Source organism: Haliotis cracherodii, unplaced genomic scaffold (assembly GCF_022045235.1).
Source record: "Haliotis cracherodii isolate W230 unplaced genomic scaffold, xgHalCrac1.p SCAF_24, whole genome shotgun sequence".
Taxonomy (NCBI): domain Eukaryota; kingdom Metazoa; phylum Mollusca; class Gastropoda; order Lepetellida; family Haliotidae; genus Haliotis; species Haliotis cracherodii.
The window spans coordinates 2,339,597-2,359,306 of record NW_027266280.1 but is presented as its reverse complement, the minus strand read 5'-3'; the positions used below and the strand labels follow the sequence as shown (position 1 = coordinate 2,359,306).

The window sequence follows — 19,710 nt, the reverse complement described above, 5'->3', positions numbered from 1 at the left end:
ACTTGTTGTGGTACATGTTGGCCTGTGTCTTCACCTGCAGGCAGGGCATGTGTGATGCGGTGCAGGGATATGTCAAGTCTCTCAACTGGGGTCATCGGGTGCAGCTTCAGGACAAGTCAGTACACCTACCTAGGTCAACACTGTCTCCATAGAGCCAAACAAATAAATCAATTAAGAAATTTGTTCTGAAAAATCGTGTCATGGATCAGAAAATGAAATATTTTTTAATGTCTTGAAGCACTGAATGAAAAACTAATCTTTCTCATACAAAAAGAATCTGTCACATACCAAAATAATCTGTCGCATAATAAAAAATCAGTCATGTTCATGTCTGAGGAGATTGCAGGAATTGGTCCCTAGCAACCTGTGCTGGTCGTCAGGGGCGACTTAATGGATCGGTGGTCAGGGTCAGTGACCTGGGTATGTCAACATACCCGAGAGGGTGGATCATTGCTCATGATGTTGATCACTGGATTGTCTGGTCCAGGTTTGATTATGTAAAGACTGGTGTCATATGGCTGGAATTTTGCGGAGTACGGCATCATTAAACGACCAACACACACTCAAACAAAATTCCATGTTGAGTTATCAGAACCACATCATTGTTTAGGCCTTACTCACTTGTGTCATTTAGAGTCAGAAAAAAACTTCAAAACAAAAGTAAGACATGCCATTTGAAATGATAACTTTGTTTTATGACAGGAATGTAACCTATATCAATGCATATGGAACTTTACTGGATAAGCACACCATCCAGGCAGTGGACGCCAAAGGGAAGGAGGTTAGTTGATTTCCAGATAATGGAAATATCTCTAAAATGTGCAGCGTACTGGGGTAGCCTTGTGGTAAATGTGTTTGCTTGTCATGCTGAAGACCCACGTTCGATTCCCCACATGAGTACAATGTGTGAAGCCCATTTCTGGTGTCCCCCGCTGTGATATTGCTGGAATATTGCTAAAAGCGGCGTAAAACCATACTCACTCACTCACTCACTCACTCTAAAATTTGCTCACAGAATTCAAGTGAAGATCTGGGGTAGACAAGGTCTTGCCTTAATAGGCAACTATGCTTGTTGCAAGAGGTGACTAACAGGATCGGGTGGTCTGACTCGCATGTCATTGTATCCCAATTGCGTGGACCGATGCTCATGATGTCAAGCACCGGATTGCCTGATCCAGACTCGATTATTTATCGGGGTACAGACTGCTATCATTTAGCTGGAATATTGCTGAGTGCAGCGTACGTTAAACAACAAACAAACAATCACAGAATTCTATTCTAATTTTTTGACATGGGTGCCATTAAAAGCCTGTTTGTCCACGCATCATTCACATCTTGTCTTTAGACACTGCTTAACCAATGAGGGTTGAACTTAACATGCATTGTTCCCACCAATGATGACACCACAATTTGTTCAAAATTTTCGACTCTGATTGTCAATATGGCTGCCACAACACCTTTATTGGAAAAGCTATTAATGGCCATTACTCAGCCGTTTCAGTTCCAAATGTAATGAAATGTAGTACATGTTAAAATAGACAGATACAGGTTCTTCATATACACTCGTATTCATCAGCCAACACAATACACCTCCTGCAACCACATGTTGACATTCAACTGCCAGCCTAAAGCAAACAAAGATGGCCGCCATAAAGTCATTCTTAAAGTATAGAGGGCAGTTTCGTATTTGAGGGGAAGTTTCGTATCCACATATTAGTAGTTCATGTGTAAATAGTATTGGGTCTCTGCATGTTTGTTTCCGTGATACTGCTTGGCTGTTCATATCATTGTAATACTTTGTTAAAAATAATAGAAACATGAAAAGTTTATAAGAAGTTTAAGAACTTTATTCCTGAGAAACCACAGTGCACAGGGCTTAAGGGTTGTTGCCCATTTTTGTTGAAAGCATCACTACTGGCACTGGCAATATTCCTTCAACACACTCGCGATGTTTTTACCAAAAAAGGTTGAAGCATCATAATGATTTCTGTACTCACCGCCAAAAGAAACATGAAAACCATGTTGGTTAAAATATGAAGATTTACTCATATTCAAGAGATATTAGATTGGTTCGATGCACAAACAAACATACTGGTATGTTATGTGAACTGATGCTCATAAACGCATCACATGTGACGTCATAGATCCATGAGATGAGATGCATCATTTGTCTCGTGCAGGATTAGCTGTAAAGTTTGGAAATCAAGTGCAGCATTTCGTGATATGAATAAAGACAATCTGTGGTAACACTTGACTGATTGTGAGTTTTGTTATTAAATGGTACACATTGAAAACATCTCTTCAGAATGTAGATTCTTCTATTCACATTTCTTTTGGCCGTGAGTATATATAAATAAGGTGACTGACAGAATCTTATGGCTCTATTTAGAAAGCCCTATTTCCCAAACTCAAAACAGGGGCAGTTATAAATATGTGGTGCAGCTCCTAACTGTTAAATGTCAACAAGTTTCACTGGATATATTTTGAATACACTGCAGTTTGAGAAGTGTGGTTTTTTTCATTCACAGAAAGTACTGGAAGCAGACCAGATTGTGATAGCTGTGGGAGGTCGGCCATATCTACCGGTTGAGGTAGACCAATTCAGTCACTTCCTGCTTTGTTTTGACAAGTATACCGTAATGTTTCCATAAAGTACTGTCTGGAGAATAACATAAACACATACTTCACCGTTCATAAACAGATCATTTTTAAACTTTCCTGTCTTTTCATCCTGGTGAGGAAATGTGCTCAAACAAAGTTTCAAACTTCAAAAAACATTTCACCCGATCACATCCCAGCATCACCATGGTCATCACCTAAACAATGGGTCATGCACCACTGCAAGGCTGTGCGATCCGACCCTAAGCAACATGATTGCCTGACATAACCTGCCACATTATTCTATACTGAACCGCAAAAGTAACGTCACCATGGATAGATATATGTGAAACCTTATTTGTCCAAACACTGTAAACATACTTTGAGACATATTAAAAAGATGAAACTTGGCAAAACTGATCAAGGTTGAAATTAAAGTGTCAAATGTTCTTAAAGTGAAACAACACTAGTCTCTGAGAAAATGGCATCACAAGTCTCGTGTGTCCGCCATGTGCATAGATGACTGTCGTTCAATGTCGATACATGGAATGGATGAGGCTTGGTGTCACTGATTTCTTGTCAATCTTGGCATGTGGTAGCAATTCAATAACGAATGAATGTAATCTGATCTGGGTGGATTTTTATAGGGCAAGAATTGCCAAGAAATTGGGGAATGCATGTGCTTTGAAAGTCATTAAGAAGTGATACACATGAGGAAGAGAATGTATAGATGCCATAACAAAGAAGTTGACATCCATGAAATTGGATTGTCTGGTCCAGACTCGATTATTTACAGACCACCGTCATATAGCTGGAATATTGCTGAGTGCGGCGTTAAACAACAAACCAACCAACCAACCAACCATGTAGTACAAGTCATGTTGTGTGCACAGATTCCCGGAGCTGCGGAGTACACCATATCGAGTGATGACATTTTCTGGATGAAGAAACCGCCTGGGAAAACGTAGGTTGCAGCAAGCTGACCTTGACTGATTTTCTTTGACTATTTTATACAATGTAGGAGGCATGATATTGTCAGGGTTGCTTTCAGGCTTATCCTCTATAAGTGTTGTGAAAATATAGTATTAAACAAAAATATTTACAAAATTATTTTAGCTGTGGCAATCTTATCTTTTGGAAAAGGAATCGATTTTCTTTTTACAAGTTAAAGGGAGACTCATCTCAACTATTTGGCCGTGACAGCCAATTAGATTCAAGTTCCTTGAACACCTTGAATATGTGATTATACCACTCAAAGGAAGTTCAAGAACACTGATTCTTTCATATTACTATGTATCAGTTTGTTAGTTGGTAATGATCGCTCTTATGTCTCAGTATGTCAATGTCTCAGTTTGTCACAGTTTTATTGCAATGTCGATGACCAGTCTAAAATGGGAACCCAGATCGTGCAGCACATGCCCCCTTTGAGACAACTGTTTCCAGGGTTAACTTATTTTACTGGTAGTTTCGTTGATATGATGTTTGCCAATGTTTACGAAATACACGACTCGTGGTCGTTGTTTATTGTACGATAAAACACTGCAGGGAGTATTATCCATGAGGGCACACGGTTTATTCTCGATATACAACGACCACGATTTGTTTATTTCTCATATGAGATATCAACATTACGTACAGCCTCTTTAAGGGTGTTGGTAAAATGTTGAAGCTTAAAACTTAAAAAATATTCACCCACATTTAGATAATGATGACTCTCTGAATATACCGAACTCAGCAATGTCGGACAAGTCCATTTTATCAACAGGGGTTTCGGTTTGGTATTTCCAGGATTTTCTCACAATTTTCACGTCAATTTTCTGCACTTTTACTCTCTAATAACTGATTTAATATCTCTCCCACTTTGGGATGAGAACATTCGGCCATTGCGTTTACCTGTGTTGCCCAGCTACATCTATGGGGGACTACTCACTAAACACTTCCCTCTAAAAAAGAACGTTCAATTTACGATGTCATCAAGTTGTTCGAATCTCCATAACATGAAGTCTTGATAGAACAATGTTTTATCCTGAAATATAACATGCTTCGTTCTTCATTGTTCTTACGAATATCATGGAGCTATTTTATATTTTCTGTTTAATTTCAGGTTAGTTGTTGGAGGTAGCTGTATCCTTTGTCAGACACTGATGACAGTTGCACAGGCAGTCAGAAATGGTCTTCAACTACCCGTGCTTGTCTCCCACGGTGAAGCTGCAATTAGAATAGGTCTTCAGCAACCCATGCTTGCCGTAATAGGTGACTATGCTTGTCGTAAGAGGCAACTAACGGGATTGGGTGGTCAGGCTCACTGACTTGGTTAATGCATGTCATAATATTCCTAATGCATGGATTGTTGCTCATGATGTCAATCACTGGATTGTCTGGTCCAGAGTGTATTATTTACAAACCGTGGTCATCATCATCATCATCATCATCATCATCATCATCATCAACATCAGTATTTTTATTATCATCCCAAACTGGCTCCCACAGGAGATATCGCTTGGGTGAGATCAAGCGATATCTGCACTGTAGATATCGCTGCAATGAAATTACATCACAATCCTTTGCAGACCATTGTGACATCACTGGCTACCATGACGTCGCAATCAAATGACATCACTAATGACTCTGCTACTGAAGCTGTTTGCAGTACTTTTTACACTGAAGACACTGCTAATTACTGTCTACAAATTCAAAAAGTTGGAAGAATGATGTTGGATGATAAATAAAATCTCACCCTCAGGTCTTTTGATATCAAATACATCAACACTCGTGGATATATTTGATATGAAAAGACACTCGAGTGAGATTCTCCATTTACCTTGACGCGCGCTCCTCCCAGCGATGTGTGCCTGAGTTTGACATAGGCTATGGTACATGACTGTCTGACACATCTTCCTGACTCCTGTGCAGACATCGGGCTGGAGTGTGGGGGCTTCCTCACCGGGATGGGCTACAACACCACCGTGATGATCAGGTCCATTCCACTGCGGGGCTTCGACCAGGTCAGTCTCCCTGCTGGTGCTCCATGCGCTGGAGCCGTGAGCCGTTCATGAAACACCGAGGGCACAGTGCTGGTAACACTTGTAGATGTTGATACAGCGGAGTTGACTGCAGTATGCTGCAGTATTTAGACTGTGTCCTGGTTAGACCACATATTCAGATGAGATTGTTTCCTGGCAAGGCCACATATTCAGGTGAGACTGTTTCCTGGCAAGGCCACATATTCAGGCGAGTCTGTTTGCTGGTGAGACCACATATTCAGGTGAGACTTTCCTGGTAAAACGACAGGTGAGACTGTTTCCTGGTAAGACGACATTCAGGCAAGACTATTTCCTTGTAAGACAACATATTCAGGTGAGACTGTTTGCTTGTGAGACGACATATATATATAGAGGAGATTGTTTCCTGGTTAGACCACATATTCAAGTGAGACTGGGTAAGCCTACAGTCAGGTGAGACTCTTTCCTGGTTAGGCCAAATATTCAGGTGGGACTGTTTCTTGGTTAGGTTAGATATTGATATGAAAATTTCCTAGTAAGGTGACGTATTGAGGTAAGACTGTTTCCTGGTGTGTTGTTTTTGTTGTTTTTTGTTCCTGGTAAGCCCACATAATCAGACGCGACTGTTTCCTGGTTAGACCAGATATTCAGACGCAACTCTTTCCTGGTAAGCCCACATATTCAGGTGAGACTTTCCTGGTAAGCCAACATATTCAAGTGAAACTGTTTCTTGGTTAGACCTCATATTCATGGGATAATGTTACCACGCAAGACCAGATATTCATGTGGGACTGATTCCTGGTTAGACCAGATATTCAGGTGGGACTGTTTCCTGGTTAGACCAGATATTCAGGTGGGACTGTTTCCTGGTTAGACCACCTGTTCATGGGGTATTGTTACCTGGATGGTGTTCTGTGATTGGCAGCAACTCTCCAAGCTGGTAGTAGACTACATGGAGAACAGCGGCACCAACTTCCTGAGACAGTGCGTCCCGGAGCAGATCCAGAAGAGAGACGATGGCCGCCTCATGGTGTGCTACACTGATGGCAAGGGTGTCACACACCAGGATGTGTTCGACACCATACTCATGGCTGTTGGTGAGTGTTGTACCCCTGTTGTGTAGACTAACATGAGGATCAGGTGCCCTCTCTCTTTCACCTGGCATGGTACCCTCATGGTGTGGGATGTCATGATTTCAATCACTGGTTTGTCTGGCTTGATTCGTTGTAGGCCACCTTGGCACAGCTGGATATATCGGATTGTAAACTCTCCTGGAAGTGTGAATTCTGGGTTAGAGTTATCCCATGGCAACCTATGCTTTTCAAAAGCGGCAGTCTATTGAGTTTGGCTCGGTGTCTTCATGTTAGCTTGCATTGATCATTGCTCATGATATCAATCACCAGAATGTCTGGTCCAGACTCAGCTTTAGACAGGCAGCCACGATATAGCTGGAATATTGCTGCAGCTGTAAACTGAGAAAATTCATTGGAAAACCTTCCTTGAGGGGGCGGTCGGGTAGCCTAGTGGTGAAAGCATTCGCTCATCACGCCTAAGACCCGGGTTCGATTCCCGACATGGGTACAATATGTGAAGCCCATTTCTGGTGTCCCCAACCGTGATATTGCTGGACTATTTTTAAATGCGGCGTAAAACCATACTCACTTGCTCACTCACTCACTCCTTGAAATAAAAAATAGGAAAGCCTAAAAATTCTCCAGAACATTTATTTTAGAGCCACTGGATCTGATGACCTACTTGAATGCTCTCTGTATTTGCTACCTGACAAATAAAGACTATGCTTTAAGGCAGGCGCCCAGAGACGCACTCCCTGGGGCTGAGACAGGTGGGCGTGGCACTGGATGAGACCACCAACAAGATCCTCGGGGGTCATGGCGGCGACCACGAGAGGACGTCGGTCAACAACATCTATGGCATTGGGGATGTTCTGCATGTAAGTTTCTGTTGGCCGTCTCCACATGACATGGACTCTGATTGTGTCTGGTATTCCTTTCTTTCTTGGTGGAACATACTTGACCAATATTCTGTGGTTGCAGGAACGCCCCGAACTAACGCCAGTGGCGGTTAAGGCCGGGAAACTGTTGGCACATCGGCTGTTTGCTGGGAGCTCAACACAGATGGACTATGAGAAGGTAGAATCAGTTCTTGGGCAGTGGGGTAGCTTACTGGTTCAAGCATTTGTTCTTAATGCCAAAGGCCCGAGTTTGATTCCCCAACTTGGAAAAATGTGTCCATTTCTGGTGTCTCCAATTGTAAAATTGCTGGAATATTTTTTACATGTGGTATAAGAAAATAACTCACTTGTTCATACACTCCTAACATGCACATCCCTAACACGCTCCCTTGTGTGCTTCCTTGTACACTCACTCACTCACTCACTCACTCACTCACTCACTCACTCACTCACTCACTCACTCACTCACTCACTCACTCACTCACTCACTCACTCACTCACTCACTCACCCACCCACCCACCCACTCACTCACTCACTAAATCACTCAGGTGGGCGGGGTCTCTAAAGGTGATGCAATTGGCTGTGCCTTTGGCGTGTCAGAAACCTATGATTGTGTGTTCGAATCCCGGTTTGCCCTGATTATGTTTACAGGTTTGTCAGCGCCATACCCGTGCTCGTGGGTTTCACCGAAGTGGTAAACATAAACCTGCATCACTTCGGGCTTCGGCACATTGAGCTGACACGCCACGATATAACTGAAATACTGTTAAAAGCGGCGTTAAACCCAACTCAATCATAAAAAAAGGAAATAAGACACTAATGTTTTATCTCTACAGTGGAGACTTTCATTGAATAACAGGACCAATATACAATATCAAAAGTAAAATGCTTTCATACTTCGTTTGATATTATTGCTTTGACAAATTGACATGTAAATGTGCGGTTGTAATTGCCAGGTACCGACGACAGTGTTCACGCCACTAGAGTACGGCATGGTGGGGATATCGGAGGAGACGGCCATCAGGAAGTACGGGGAAGACAACATTGAGGTTTGTTTTCAGGATATTCTTACCTTGGCAGGGTAGCAGGTGTAGCATTGTGTGAAGTCTTCCCACAGATGACATCCTTACCTTGGCAGGTATCAGGTGTAGCATTGTGTAAAGTCTTCCCATAGATGACATCCTTACCTTGGCAGGGTAGCAGGTGTAGCATTGTGTGAAGTCTTCCCATAGATGACATCCTTACCTTGGCAGGGTAGCAGGTGTAGCATTGTGTGAAGTCTTCCCATAGATGACATCCTTACCTTGGCAGGGTAGCAGGTGTAGCATTGTGTGAAGTCTTCCCATAGATGACATCCTTACCTTGGCAGGTAGCAGGTGTAGCATTGTGTGAAGTCTTCCCATAGATGACATCCTTACCTCGGCAGGTAGCAGGTGTAGAATTGTGTGAAGTCTTCCCATAGATGACATCCTTACCTTGGCATGGTAGCAGGTGTAGCATCATGTGAAGTCTTCCCATAGATGACATCCTTACCTTGGCAGGGTAGCAGGTGTGTGTGAAGTCTTCCCATAGATGACATCCTTACCTTGGCAGGATAGCAGGTGTGTGTGAAGTCTTCCCATAGATGACATCCTTACCTTGGCAGGGTAGCAGGTGTAGCATTGTGTGAAGTCTTCCCATAGATGACATCCTTACCTTGGCAGGGTAGCAGGTGTAGCATTGTGTGAAGTCTTCCCATAAATGACATCCTTACCTTGGCAGGGTAGCAGGTGTAGCATTGTGTGAAGTCTTCCCATAGATGACATCCTTACCTTAGCTGGGTAGCAGGTGTAGCATTGTGTGAAGTCTTCCCATAGATGACATCCTTACCTTGGCAGGGTAGCAGGTGTAGCATCATGTGAAGTCTTCCCATAGATGACATCCTTACCTTGGCAGGTAGCAGGTGTAGCATTGTGTGAAGTCTTCCCATAGATGACATCCTTACCTTGGCAGGGTATCAAGTGTAGCATTGTATGAAGTCTTCCCATAGATGACATCCTTACCTTGGCAGGGTAGCAGGTGTAGCATTGTGTGAAGTCTTCCCATAGATGACATCCTTACCTTGGCAGGGTAGCAGGTGTAGCATCATGTGAAGTCTTCCCATAGATTTCTGGTGTCCCTTCCGTTACATAGCTGAAATATTGCTAAAAGCAGTGTAAAACCCAACCTTCTCACTCAACCAACTTCCAAATGCCAATCAAAGACAAGGATAAAATAGTGGGGGGTAACTGTTCTTTTGAGATGGAGTTTTAGCAGCAGATCCCCTGTAAAAAATATCTTTGGCTTTCCTCCAACATTTATCCTATGTTTACTTTTATGTCCATGCTTAGCTTCAGTACTGATAAAGACCCATGAAGATTCGGGGTAGAATAGGTCTTCAGCATCCCATTCTTGCTGTGAAAGGCAGCTACGCTTGTCATAGGAAGCAACTAACAGGATCGGGTGGTCAGGCTCGCTGACTGGGTTGATGCATGTCATCATATCCCAATTGCGGGGATAGGTGCTCATGAATCCCTGGATTGTTGTGTAGCTGGAATATAGCTGAGTGCAGCGTTAAACAGCAAACACACAAAGTAGTGGTATACTTCCTGATATTCCCTGTTGTGTTGTGATGTGTTGCAGATATATCACGCCTTCTACAAACCTCTGGAGTTCACCCTTCCCGACAGAGATGCATCACAGTGTTACATCAAGGTATGTGACAGATGAAAATAATATGTGGGTAAAAACTGTTGTGTTTGTTTTCAAGCAAAGTACCGTGGAAACGTGTGGCTGTGTTGTCAAGGGAATTATCTGTGCCCAGTTGCATCCCTTGGGCGTGCCAGAAACCTTGGATTGTGGATACAAATCCCAGTTTCTGGGTTTGTCAGAACATGTTTGTCAGTTATTGGTTTCACTGAAGTGGTAAGCGCCTAAGACCTGCATCACTCCTTGCAACATCATAATATAACTGAAATACTGCTAAAAGCGGCGTTAAACTCAAACTCACTCACTTACTGATGGAAGGAGTGAGTGAGTGAGTGAGGTTTTACGCCGCCTTTAGCAATATTCCAGCAATATCATGGCAGGGGACACCAGAAATGGGCTTCACACATTGTACCCATGTCGGGAATCAAACCCAGGTCTTTGGCGTGACGAGCTAACGCTTTAACCACTAGGCTACCCGACCGCCCCCTGATGGAAGGAAGGAAGGAAGGAATGAGAAACTAGGACCTACACCTTACTTTGCCTTATTGGGGAACTGGGGGTGGTGGTAGCCCAGTAGTTCAAGCATCAGCTAGTCATGCCAAAGGTCCTGGTTTGATTCCTAACATTGATACAATATGTTAAGTCCATTCTTTTGGTCCTTGTAATGAAATTGGGGCGGTCGGGTCAAAGCGTTTGCTTGTCACCCTGAAGACCTGGGTTCGATTCCCGACATGGGTACAATGTGTGAAGCCCATTTCTGGTGTCCCCTGCCATGACATTGCTGGAATATATTGCTAAAAGCAGCGTAAAACCGTACTCACTAACTCACTCACTTGAAATGAAATGGCTTGAAAATGAAATATGACCTAATTCAGTCACACTTTGATGACACTCTGGCTGTATTCAGTTTTCCAAACTTTTTTCTGTGTATTGCAGCTGATCTGCCAGAGACAAGGGCGAGTGCTTGGCATTCATCTGGTCGGACCAAATGCAGGGGAGATAATCCAGGGCTTTGCTGTTGCTCTCAGGTTAATATTTGTTTGTTTGTTGTTTAACACAGCACTCAGCAATATTCCAGCTTCATGATGGTGGTCTGTAAATAATCAAGTCTGGACCAGACAATCCAGTGATTACAATCATGAGCATCAATGTATGCAATTGGGATACGATGAGATGCCTCAACCAAGTCAGCAAGCCTGACTACCCGATCCCGTTTGTAGCCTCTTACGACAAGCACTTTTGCCTTTTAAGGCAAGCATGGTTTGCTGAAGACCTATTCTACCCCGGATCTTCATGGGTCTCTCAGGTTAATAAGGCTGAATGCCTTTTGTTTGTCTTTTCAACCAGCTTCATGTTGTGACCCAGCAACAGGTGCTTGTTCAGACTAACATACATACCAGTCACTGTACAAGAACACAACCAGGACAGATGAAACTGCATTTGAACTCTTGCGTCATGCTCAATCTGATTGCATTAATTTTACTTAAACTGAAAAAGTAGAACAAATATTTATTTATTTTTTATTCCCATATATTTCTGTTTATTCCCATATATTCCTAACAAATAAATACATAAACATATGAATCTCAACCTATCGGCCTCCAACTATTGCTGTAACTGAATTAAACTGTGATGTCATTACTAATTGTGACGTCATGAGAAGTATTACGTGATGGGTGTCTTACCAGGAGACTCACTCACTCACTCACTCACTCACTCACTCACTCACTCACTCACCCACTCTCACTCACTCTCACTCACTCACTCACCCACCCACCCACCCTCTGACTCACTCACTCACTCACTCACTCAACCACCCACCCACCCACTGACTCACTCACCCGACCACCCACCCACCCGCTCACCCGACCACCCACACACTCACTCACTCACTCACCCACCCACCCACCCACCCACTCACTCACTCACTCACTCACTCACCGACCCACTCACTCACCCACCCACCCTCTGACCCACTCACTCACTCACTCACCCACCCAGCAACCCACTCACTCACTCACTCACTCACTCACCCATCCTCTGACTCACTCACTCACTCACCCACCCACTCAATCACTAACCCACCCTCTGACCCACTCACTCACCCACCCACTCATTAATTCACCCACTCACTCACTCACTCACTCACTCACCCACCCTCTGACTCACTCACTCACTCACTCACCACCCTCTGACCCACTCACTGACTCACTCACTCACTCAATCACTCAATCACTGACCCACCCTCTGACCCACTCGCTCACTCACCCACCCACTCATTAATTCACCCACTCACTCACTCACTCACCCACCCTCTGACCCACTCACTCACCCACCCACCCACCCTCTGACTCACTCACTCACTCACCCACCCTCTGACCCACTCACTCACTCACCCACCCACCACCCATCCACCCACTCACTCACTCACCCACTCATTAACTCACCCACTCACTCACTCACTCACCCACCCTCTGACCCACTCACTCACCCACCCACCCACCCTCTGACTCACTCACTCACTCACTCACTGACCCACTCACTCACCCACCCACCCTCTGACCCACTCACTCACTCACTCACCCACCCAGCAACCCACTCACTCACTCACTCACTCACTCACCCATCCTCTGACTCACTCACTCACTCACCCACCCACTCAATCACTAACCCACCCTCTGACCCACTCACTCACCCACCCACTCATTGATTCACCCACTCACTCACTCACTCACTCACTCACCCACCCTCTGACTCACTCACTCACTCACTCACCACCCTCTGACCCACTCACTAACTCACTCACTCACTCACTCAATCACTGACCCACCCTCTGACCCACTCGCTCACTCACCCACCCACTCATTAATTCACCCACTCACTCACTCACTCACCCACCCTCTGACCCACTCACTCACTCACTCACTCACTCACTCAATCACTGACCCACTCACTCACCAACTCACTCACTCACTCAATCACTGACCCACCCTCTGACCCACTCACTCACTCACCCACCCACTCATTAATTCACCCACTCACTCACTCATTCACCCACCCTCTGACCCACTCACTCACCCACCCTCTGACTCACTCACTCACTCACCCACCCTCTGACCCACTCACTCACTCACCCACCCACCACCCATCCACCCACTCACTCACTCACCCACTCATTAACTCACCCACTCACTCACTCACCCACCCTCTGACCCACTCACTCACCCACCCACCCACCCTCTGACTCTCTCACTCACTCACTCACTCACTCACTGACCCACTCACTCAAACACTCACTCACCCACCCTCTGACCCACTCACTCACTCACTCACTCACTCACCCACCCATACACCCACCCACCCACTCACTAACTCATTCACCCACTCACCCACTTACCCACCCAACAACCCACTCACCCACCCACTCACTCACTCACTCACTCACTCACTCATTCATTCACTCACTCACTCACCCACCCACCCAATCGCTCGCTCGCCCACCCATCCGCCCACACATTCACTCACTCACTCACTCACTCACTCACTCACTCACTCACTCACATGTTTCAGATGCGGGGCCACATACAGCTCCATCGCTGGGACAGTCGGGATCCACCCAACATGTGCAGAGGAGCTGGTCAAGATCCACATCACAAAGCGGTCCGGTCTCGACCCGACAGTCACCGGCTGCTGAGGTTAGAATGTCCCTGTACCTGGAACCCCTGTTACTGAGAGAAGACTCTCCATGGAGGAGTCCATTGTAACAGGGGTGACAGTCTCCCTTGCGTCTGTGCAGAATAGATATGTAGCTTCATGAGATGTCCATTCTTTCGGCTGGTTGTTATTATTCATAACGACCCCATGCCGAGGTTGGACGATTTGACGAGGGGGGCAAGCCACTGTTCATGGTTTGCCTCATCGCGTAAAGTACATTGAGTTCATGGCCCTCATGGTATGTGAGTTAGTGCCCTCCCCCCCATGCCACCCCCATTCCCCCCACCTCTTTGGGTGATATGGATTTGAGGAGGACATTAACCAATACTTAGTGTATTGGGATGTTATATCAGAAAAATAGGAGTGAATTGTCTTTTGTGACCCGCCAGGAGAACGGGACCTTATGGGTGCTGGGATGCAATTGTACTCATGTACATAAAGAAAGATGTTTGATGTCAACTTACTTACTTCGCCATGTGGGCGAATTGTAGAAACACATCATATTTTCCTCTCGTTACTTCGTAATGTAATTTATCATCCAAAACTGGATCCCACAGGAGTTATCGCTTGGATGAGATCAAGCGATATCTACACTGTAGATATCGCTGCAATGAAATTACATCACAATCCTTTGCAGACCATTGTGACTGGTTACCATGATGTCACAATCAAATGACATCACTAATGGCTCTGCTACTGAAGCTGTTAGCAGTACTTTTTACACTGAAGACACTGCTAATTACTGTCTACAAATTGAAAAAGTTGGAAGAATGATGTTGGATGATAAGTAAAATCTCACACTTGTTGATAAAAGTGGCCAAAATCCTTGGCAAACCTTGGAATTTTTCCACTTTTATCAACTCGCGTTGATATAATTGATATCAAAAGACAGTCGGGTAAGATTCTCTGTATAAACATTATGTCAAAGCATTTCAGCATACGTCTATTTTCGATTAATCACACATTGTGTCTAAAAACTGCAATTGTGACATAAACAAATATTAGTAAAAAATGGACTTTTAATATATGATAAGTTTTAAAATATGATAAGTCAAAATGTGTTTTCCACCCATAAGGTCCTCATGGCTGGTCACATACATCTGAGTTCACGTTTTCTTGTTAGTATCGGAGTAATTATCTAGACAAACTAAGCTCCCCTCTATTTTGCACGGCGGCCAGAAGGGACAGGGACAGTGTTGTGTACGTAGTCCACGTTAACGCCAGGACACAAGCACTGGAGAGAGCTCTGACATATGAAGACAGGTTTGCAAACTTACACAAGTCAAACATGTTGGAGGTTTAACAGAGTAGTCTCCCTTTGCTTGTGCTCCTCCCGAGATTTCTGTATGAGTGCCTGTTTGTATATAGTGATGTTAGTCATGGCTGCTCTTCTAGCTTGGAGACTTGTACTGTGGGACGATGTTCCACACAGCCAGGTGTCCCATGTGAATTGTATTTAGTGGGTATTTTCCATGGTGTCTACTAGAGCTGAGACGAGCCAAAATTTACTACCCGAGTACTCGACTCCCTATTACCCAATCCTACCTAGGTACCTGCTGTAGGTCTCAAGAGTTGGGTACAAAATGTCTGATTGTAAATTGTTTTATGGGAGCCCTGGCAAAAAGAATTAAGATAAACGTTCTGATCATGCACACACTGAAGTTGACTGAAGCTTTAACTTTACTCAAACATATATAAGTCAGAAGGAATGTGTGCTTAGTCAGAAAGAAATGCGAACATTATCCACTTGTAGTGTAACCATGGAGTTTTATTGTTATTGTCATTAAACAATAAATCACATGACTAACCACGGCCTCGGGAAGTCCTGTGGGTTCCCGGGTCCTACTCAGGACCAACCCGAGTACCGGAGTACCGGAGTTACCCCCCCCCCCCCCTCCCCCCCACCCCCAGCCCACGTGTGTCCCCCAGCTGAAGACTTATGTGTATGCCAATGTTTCCAAGTTGGAAATCAAAATCTTGTTTTGTAGATTTGATGTTCAGATTTGATATGTATTATTGTTTTGTTTATTGTGTAACCAGGAACATTGGGTAGACTATTTTACTTGTTTCCATTAGTGTATAAAGAATGAAGTATTTGTATTAGGAGAACATGCTTGTAATATGTACCCTGGGTGCCTACTCAGATAATAAAGGGGGTAGCTTGTTAAAACCATACACAAGTCAAATGGGTTGTCAGAGGTATAGCGGTTGAGAATAAACTGAGTTCAGACATCGAGGAAACTAATTTTGATGACAGTTACAAGGAAATTATGGGCCCTTCTGCCCGGCTTTATCTGCAGTACAGACCTCCATGTGGAAACTAACTTTTATCATCAGTTAACTCACTTGCCTCGGGAAGATGGGTTTTCGTCAAAGTGATAAATGTGTCAGACTTGCGTCACTCGGGTTTTCGTCCTATATTAAGAAGACATGCTGTGGTGTAACTGGAATACTGTTTAAAGTGACATTAAACCGAACTCATTGACTGTTATGCCGACTCATTCACTGTTGGAGTGACAGCTGTCACCATGTCTTCGGTTACACCTGTGTCGTATTGATTTGATTCCTATTCACCATCTGTCTCAGTACTTTATGTAGTAGCGATGGCTTAGTCCGTCTCAGAGAACCTGGAATATTAAACCACGAATCCTTCTCAAGCCTAAAATGTTTTTTTGCAAGTAATGAAGAATAGTTGTGGGCTCAATTTGGATTAATTTGTAGATTTGTCTGCAAATGGAACCCCACAGACATGTTCAGAGATGACTGTCCTTAGCTTCCAAACAGTGGGGGAGTGATGGATGTTAAACCACTTGAAACTACACTACATTACACCACACCACACCACACCACACCACACCACACCACACGCCACACACACCACACACCACACCACACACCACACCACACCACACCACACCACACCACACCACACCACACCACACCGCCACACACACCACACACCACATACACCACACCACACACCACGCCACGCCACGCCACGCCACGCCACACACCACACCACACCACACCTCACCACACCACACCACACACCACACCACACCACACCACACCACACCACAAGCCACACACACCACACACCACACACCACACACCACACGCCACACACCACACCACAAACCAGACCATACAACGCACCGCGCCGCACCGCACCGCACCGCACCAAACCAGAAAATATGTTTGCATTCAAATACTTGTGTAGACAATTTGATCCCTGAGATTCCACTGCCAGTTGTCATAGTCTTCATTAATCTTGTGTGTCGTTAGGTTGCTGTGTTGTGCCTGATTCCTCCACCATCAAAAACATGCAATCATGTCAACACTAGTTTGTGTTTTTTAATATTTTAGACGCTGGTATAATTAAGAATGGACTTTTACCTTGGGTTAGTTCATTTGTTTACCTTCCTAGACAGGGGATCCCACTAGGAATAACAGCATGCGGAGGCTAATTCTTACACTCTGGAAGGCGGCAGTGTTTTGGACTATAGTACGGATGATCCAATCACAGCCCAGCTCTGTGTGGATTCCAAATTATCAATGTTCCCTGGCAACCTATGCTGGTCATAAGAGGCGACTTAATGGATGGGGTGGTCATGTTCGGTGACTTGGTTGATAGCGTATCAACGTTCTTGATGGTGTGGGTTGTTACTCACGATATCAATCACAGGATGATCTGGTCCTAAATGATTATTTACTGGCTGCTGCTAGTGTGGAGTAACGGAATAAACAAATCAATCGCAGCCCATCCGTAGCCAATGAAATAGTAACAATTGGTAATATAAATAGTGTGTATCATGTTAAAGCTGAGTTTGTACAGCTTGAAAAAGCCTTGAATTTTAGAGTCTCTCTTGAAAAGCCTTTAATCCTAAGGTCTCTCTTGAAAAGCCTTGAATTTTAGAGTCTCTCTTGAAAAGCCTTGAATTTTAGAGTCTCTCTGGAAAAGCCTTCAATTTTAGGGTCTCTGTTGAAAAGCCTTCAATTTTAGGGTCTCTCTTGAAAAGCTTGGAAGTTCAGGGTCTCTCTTGAAAAGCCTTGAATTTTAGGGCCTCTTGAAAAGCCATCATGAAAGTCACCAAAATAGCTTGAAAAGCCTTGAATTTGTACAAAATGACATATACTTGTTAATCAACGTAGTAAAGCACACAAAACTATATACCAAAGATGTTGTAAGATTTTCCAAAGACTTTTGACATGCATCAACCAAGTCAGCAAATCTGAGCACCCAATCCCGTTAATCGCCTCTTACGACAGAATAGGTTGCTGAAGAGCAATTCTAACTGGTCTTTTTAAAGGTCTAATAAAATATTGACAGAATGAGGCTAATGACCCAGCTAAAAAAACTTGAAAAGGACAGTTGGCAGTTTTGAAAAGGCCTTGAAATATTTGTTCCATATCTGTAGCAGTGATGTGGCTTCAACTGACCAATAAGAAAGTAACAGTGGGTAATATAATAGAACAGTGTGTCATGTTAAGAGTACTGTACATCCTCATGGGGTGGTCAGGCTCGCTGACTTGGTTGATGCATGTCATCGCTCCCAATTGCGTGGATCAATGCTCATGATATTAATCACCGGATTGTCTGGTGCAGACTCAAATATTTACAGACCGACGTCAGTCAGATAGCTGGAATATTGCTGAGTGCGGCGTTAAACAACAAACCAACCAACCAACATCCACTTGGACATCACTGTTGCTTCAACCTGGTCTGGGGGCAAGGGTGGCCCAGTCGTCTAAGGCGCTGCGATTCGCTGTGCAGAGTTGCGTCCCTTGGGCATGCCAGAAACCTATGATTGTGGGTTTGAATCCCGGTTCGCCCTGATTATGTTTCTAGGTTTGTCAGCACCATACCCGTGCTCGTGGCTTCACCGAAGTGGTAAATGTCTAAGAACCTGCATCACTTCGGGCTGTCCTCCCACATTAAGCCGACACGCCGCGATATGACTGGAATAATGTTAAAAGCAGCATTAAAACCCAACTCACTCACTCACGCAACCTGGTCTAGTTTATGCTGCTAGGAAACTAACAGGGTTAGAACCAGATCCTTCTTTAATTGTATACTTCATTACTTCAAGGTGCATAGACTTCTGCCAACATTATAGTACTCAACTGTCAATAGGGATACCTTGGTGATGAGGGAATGATTGGAACGTCCCAGTTTAGAGTTGAGTGGTATACACTAAGGACCAACCATGGTTTTCTAGGGGGGTTTGGGTGTTGCTTTTAAAGATAATTTGTTCAAGAATATTCAATTAAAAATAAAATATAAACTCCTCTTTTCTGAGAATTTTTTTTTTTTTTTGACTTAAACAGTCACCGACAAAATATCCAACTAAATATCCCAGAACCTCCACCCCACCCTCAGGACAGTAAATGGTCGGTCTCCTTAGATTTCCCGACAGGTGTGGGATTCCTTCCTTCACAAAGGAGACCCTTGCTGTGTAAGTTGTCACAGTCGGCTGTTTGTATATAGTAACTGGTGTTGATATTATTCAAGAGAAACACAAGCAAGACTTCTGTACATTATAAAGTAAAATGTTATTGTGTTCATTAATTGAATAATAATGTACTCTGGTACAAATGTGTGAGTCATTTGAAGTGACAAGCAATAAAACAATAAAATAAATACTTGCAGATTGTTTTCATTGACTCAGTGTGCTGCCACCCAGCAGAGTTTGTTC

The 19,710-nt window shown here is 44.1% G+C and overlaps 1 protein-coding gene across 3 annotated transcripts in view; it reads left to right on the top strand.

The window, feature by feature from the left end:
* Positions 1-19,710, top strand: part of LOC139472228 (thioredoxin reductase 2, mitochondrial-like) — a 42,886-nt gene that overhangs the window by 7,324 nt on the left and 15,852 nt on the right. For 2 of the 3 annotated variants that reach the window (XM_071254606.1, XM_071254608.1), the window contains 13 exons: positions 41-115; positions 703-781; positions 2,529-2,591; positions 3,492-3,562; positions 4,703-4,722; positions 5,512-5,603; positions 6,526-6,697; positions 7,406-7,551; positions 7,655-7,750; positions 8,530-8,622; positions 10,235-10,306; positions 11,237-11,328; positions 13,871-19,600. In XM_071254606.1, coding sequence (XP_071110707.1) covers positions 41-115; positions 703-781; positions 2,529-2,591; positions 3,492-3,562; positions 4,703-4,722; positions 5,512-5,603; positions 6,526-6,697; positions 7,406-7,551; positions 7,655-7,750; positions 8,530-8,622; positions 10,235-10,306; positions 11,237-11,328; positions 13,871-13,994 — 1,195 coding nt within the window. In that variant the 3' untranslated portion in view covers positions 13,995-19,600. Of the gene's footprint in view, positions 1-40; positions 116-702; positions 782-2,528; positions 2,592-3,491; positions 3,563-4,702; positions 4,723-5,511; positions 5,604-6,525; positions 6,698-7,405; positions 7,552-7,654; positions 7,751-8,529; positions 8,623-10,234; positions 10,307-11,236; positions 11,329-13,870; positions 19,601-19,710 lie in introns of those variants that run through there. The other variant, XM_071254607.1, reaches the window with a different exon arrangement.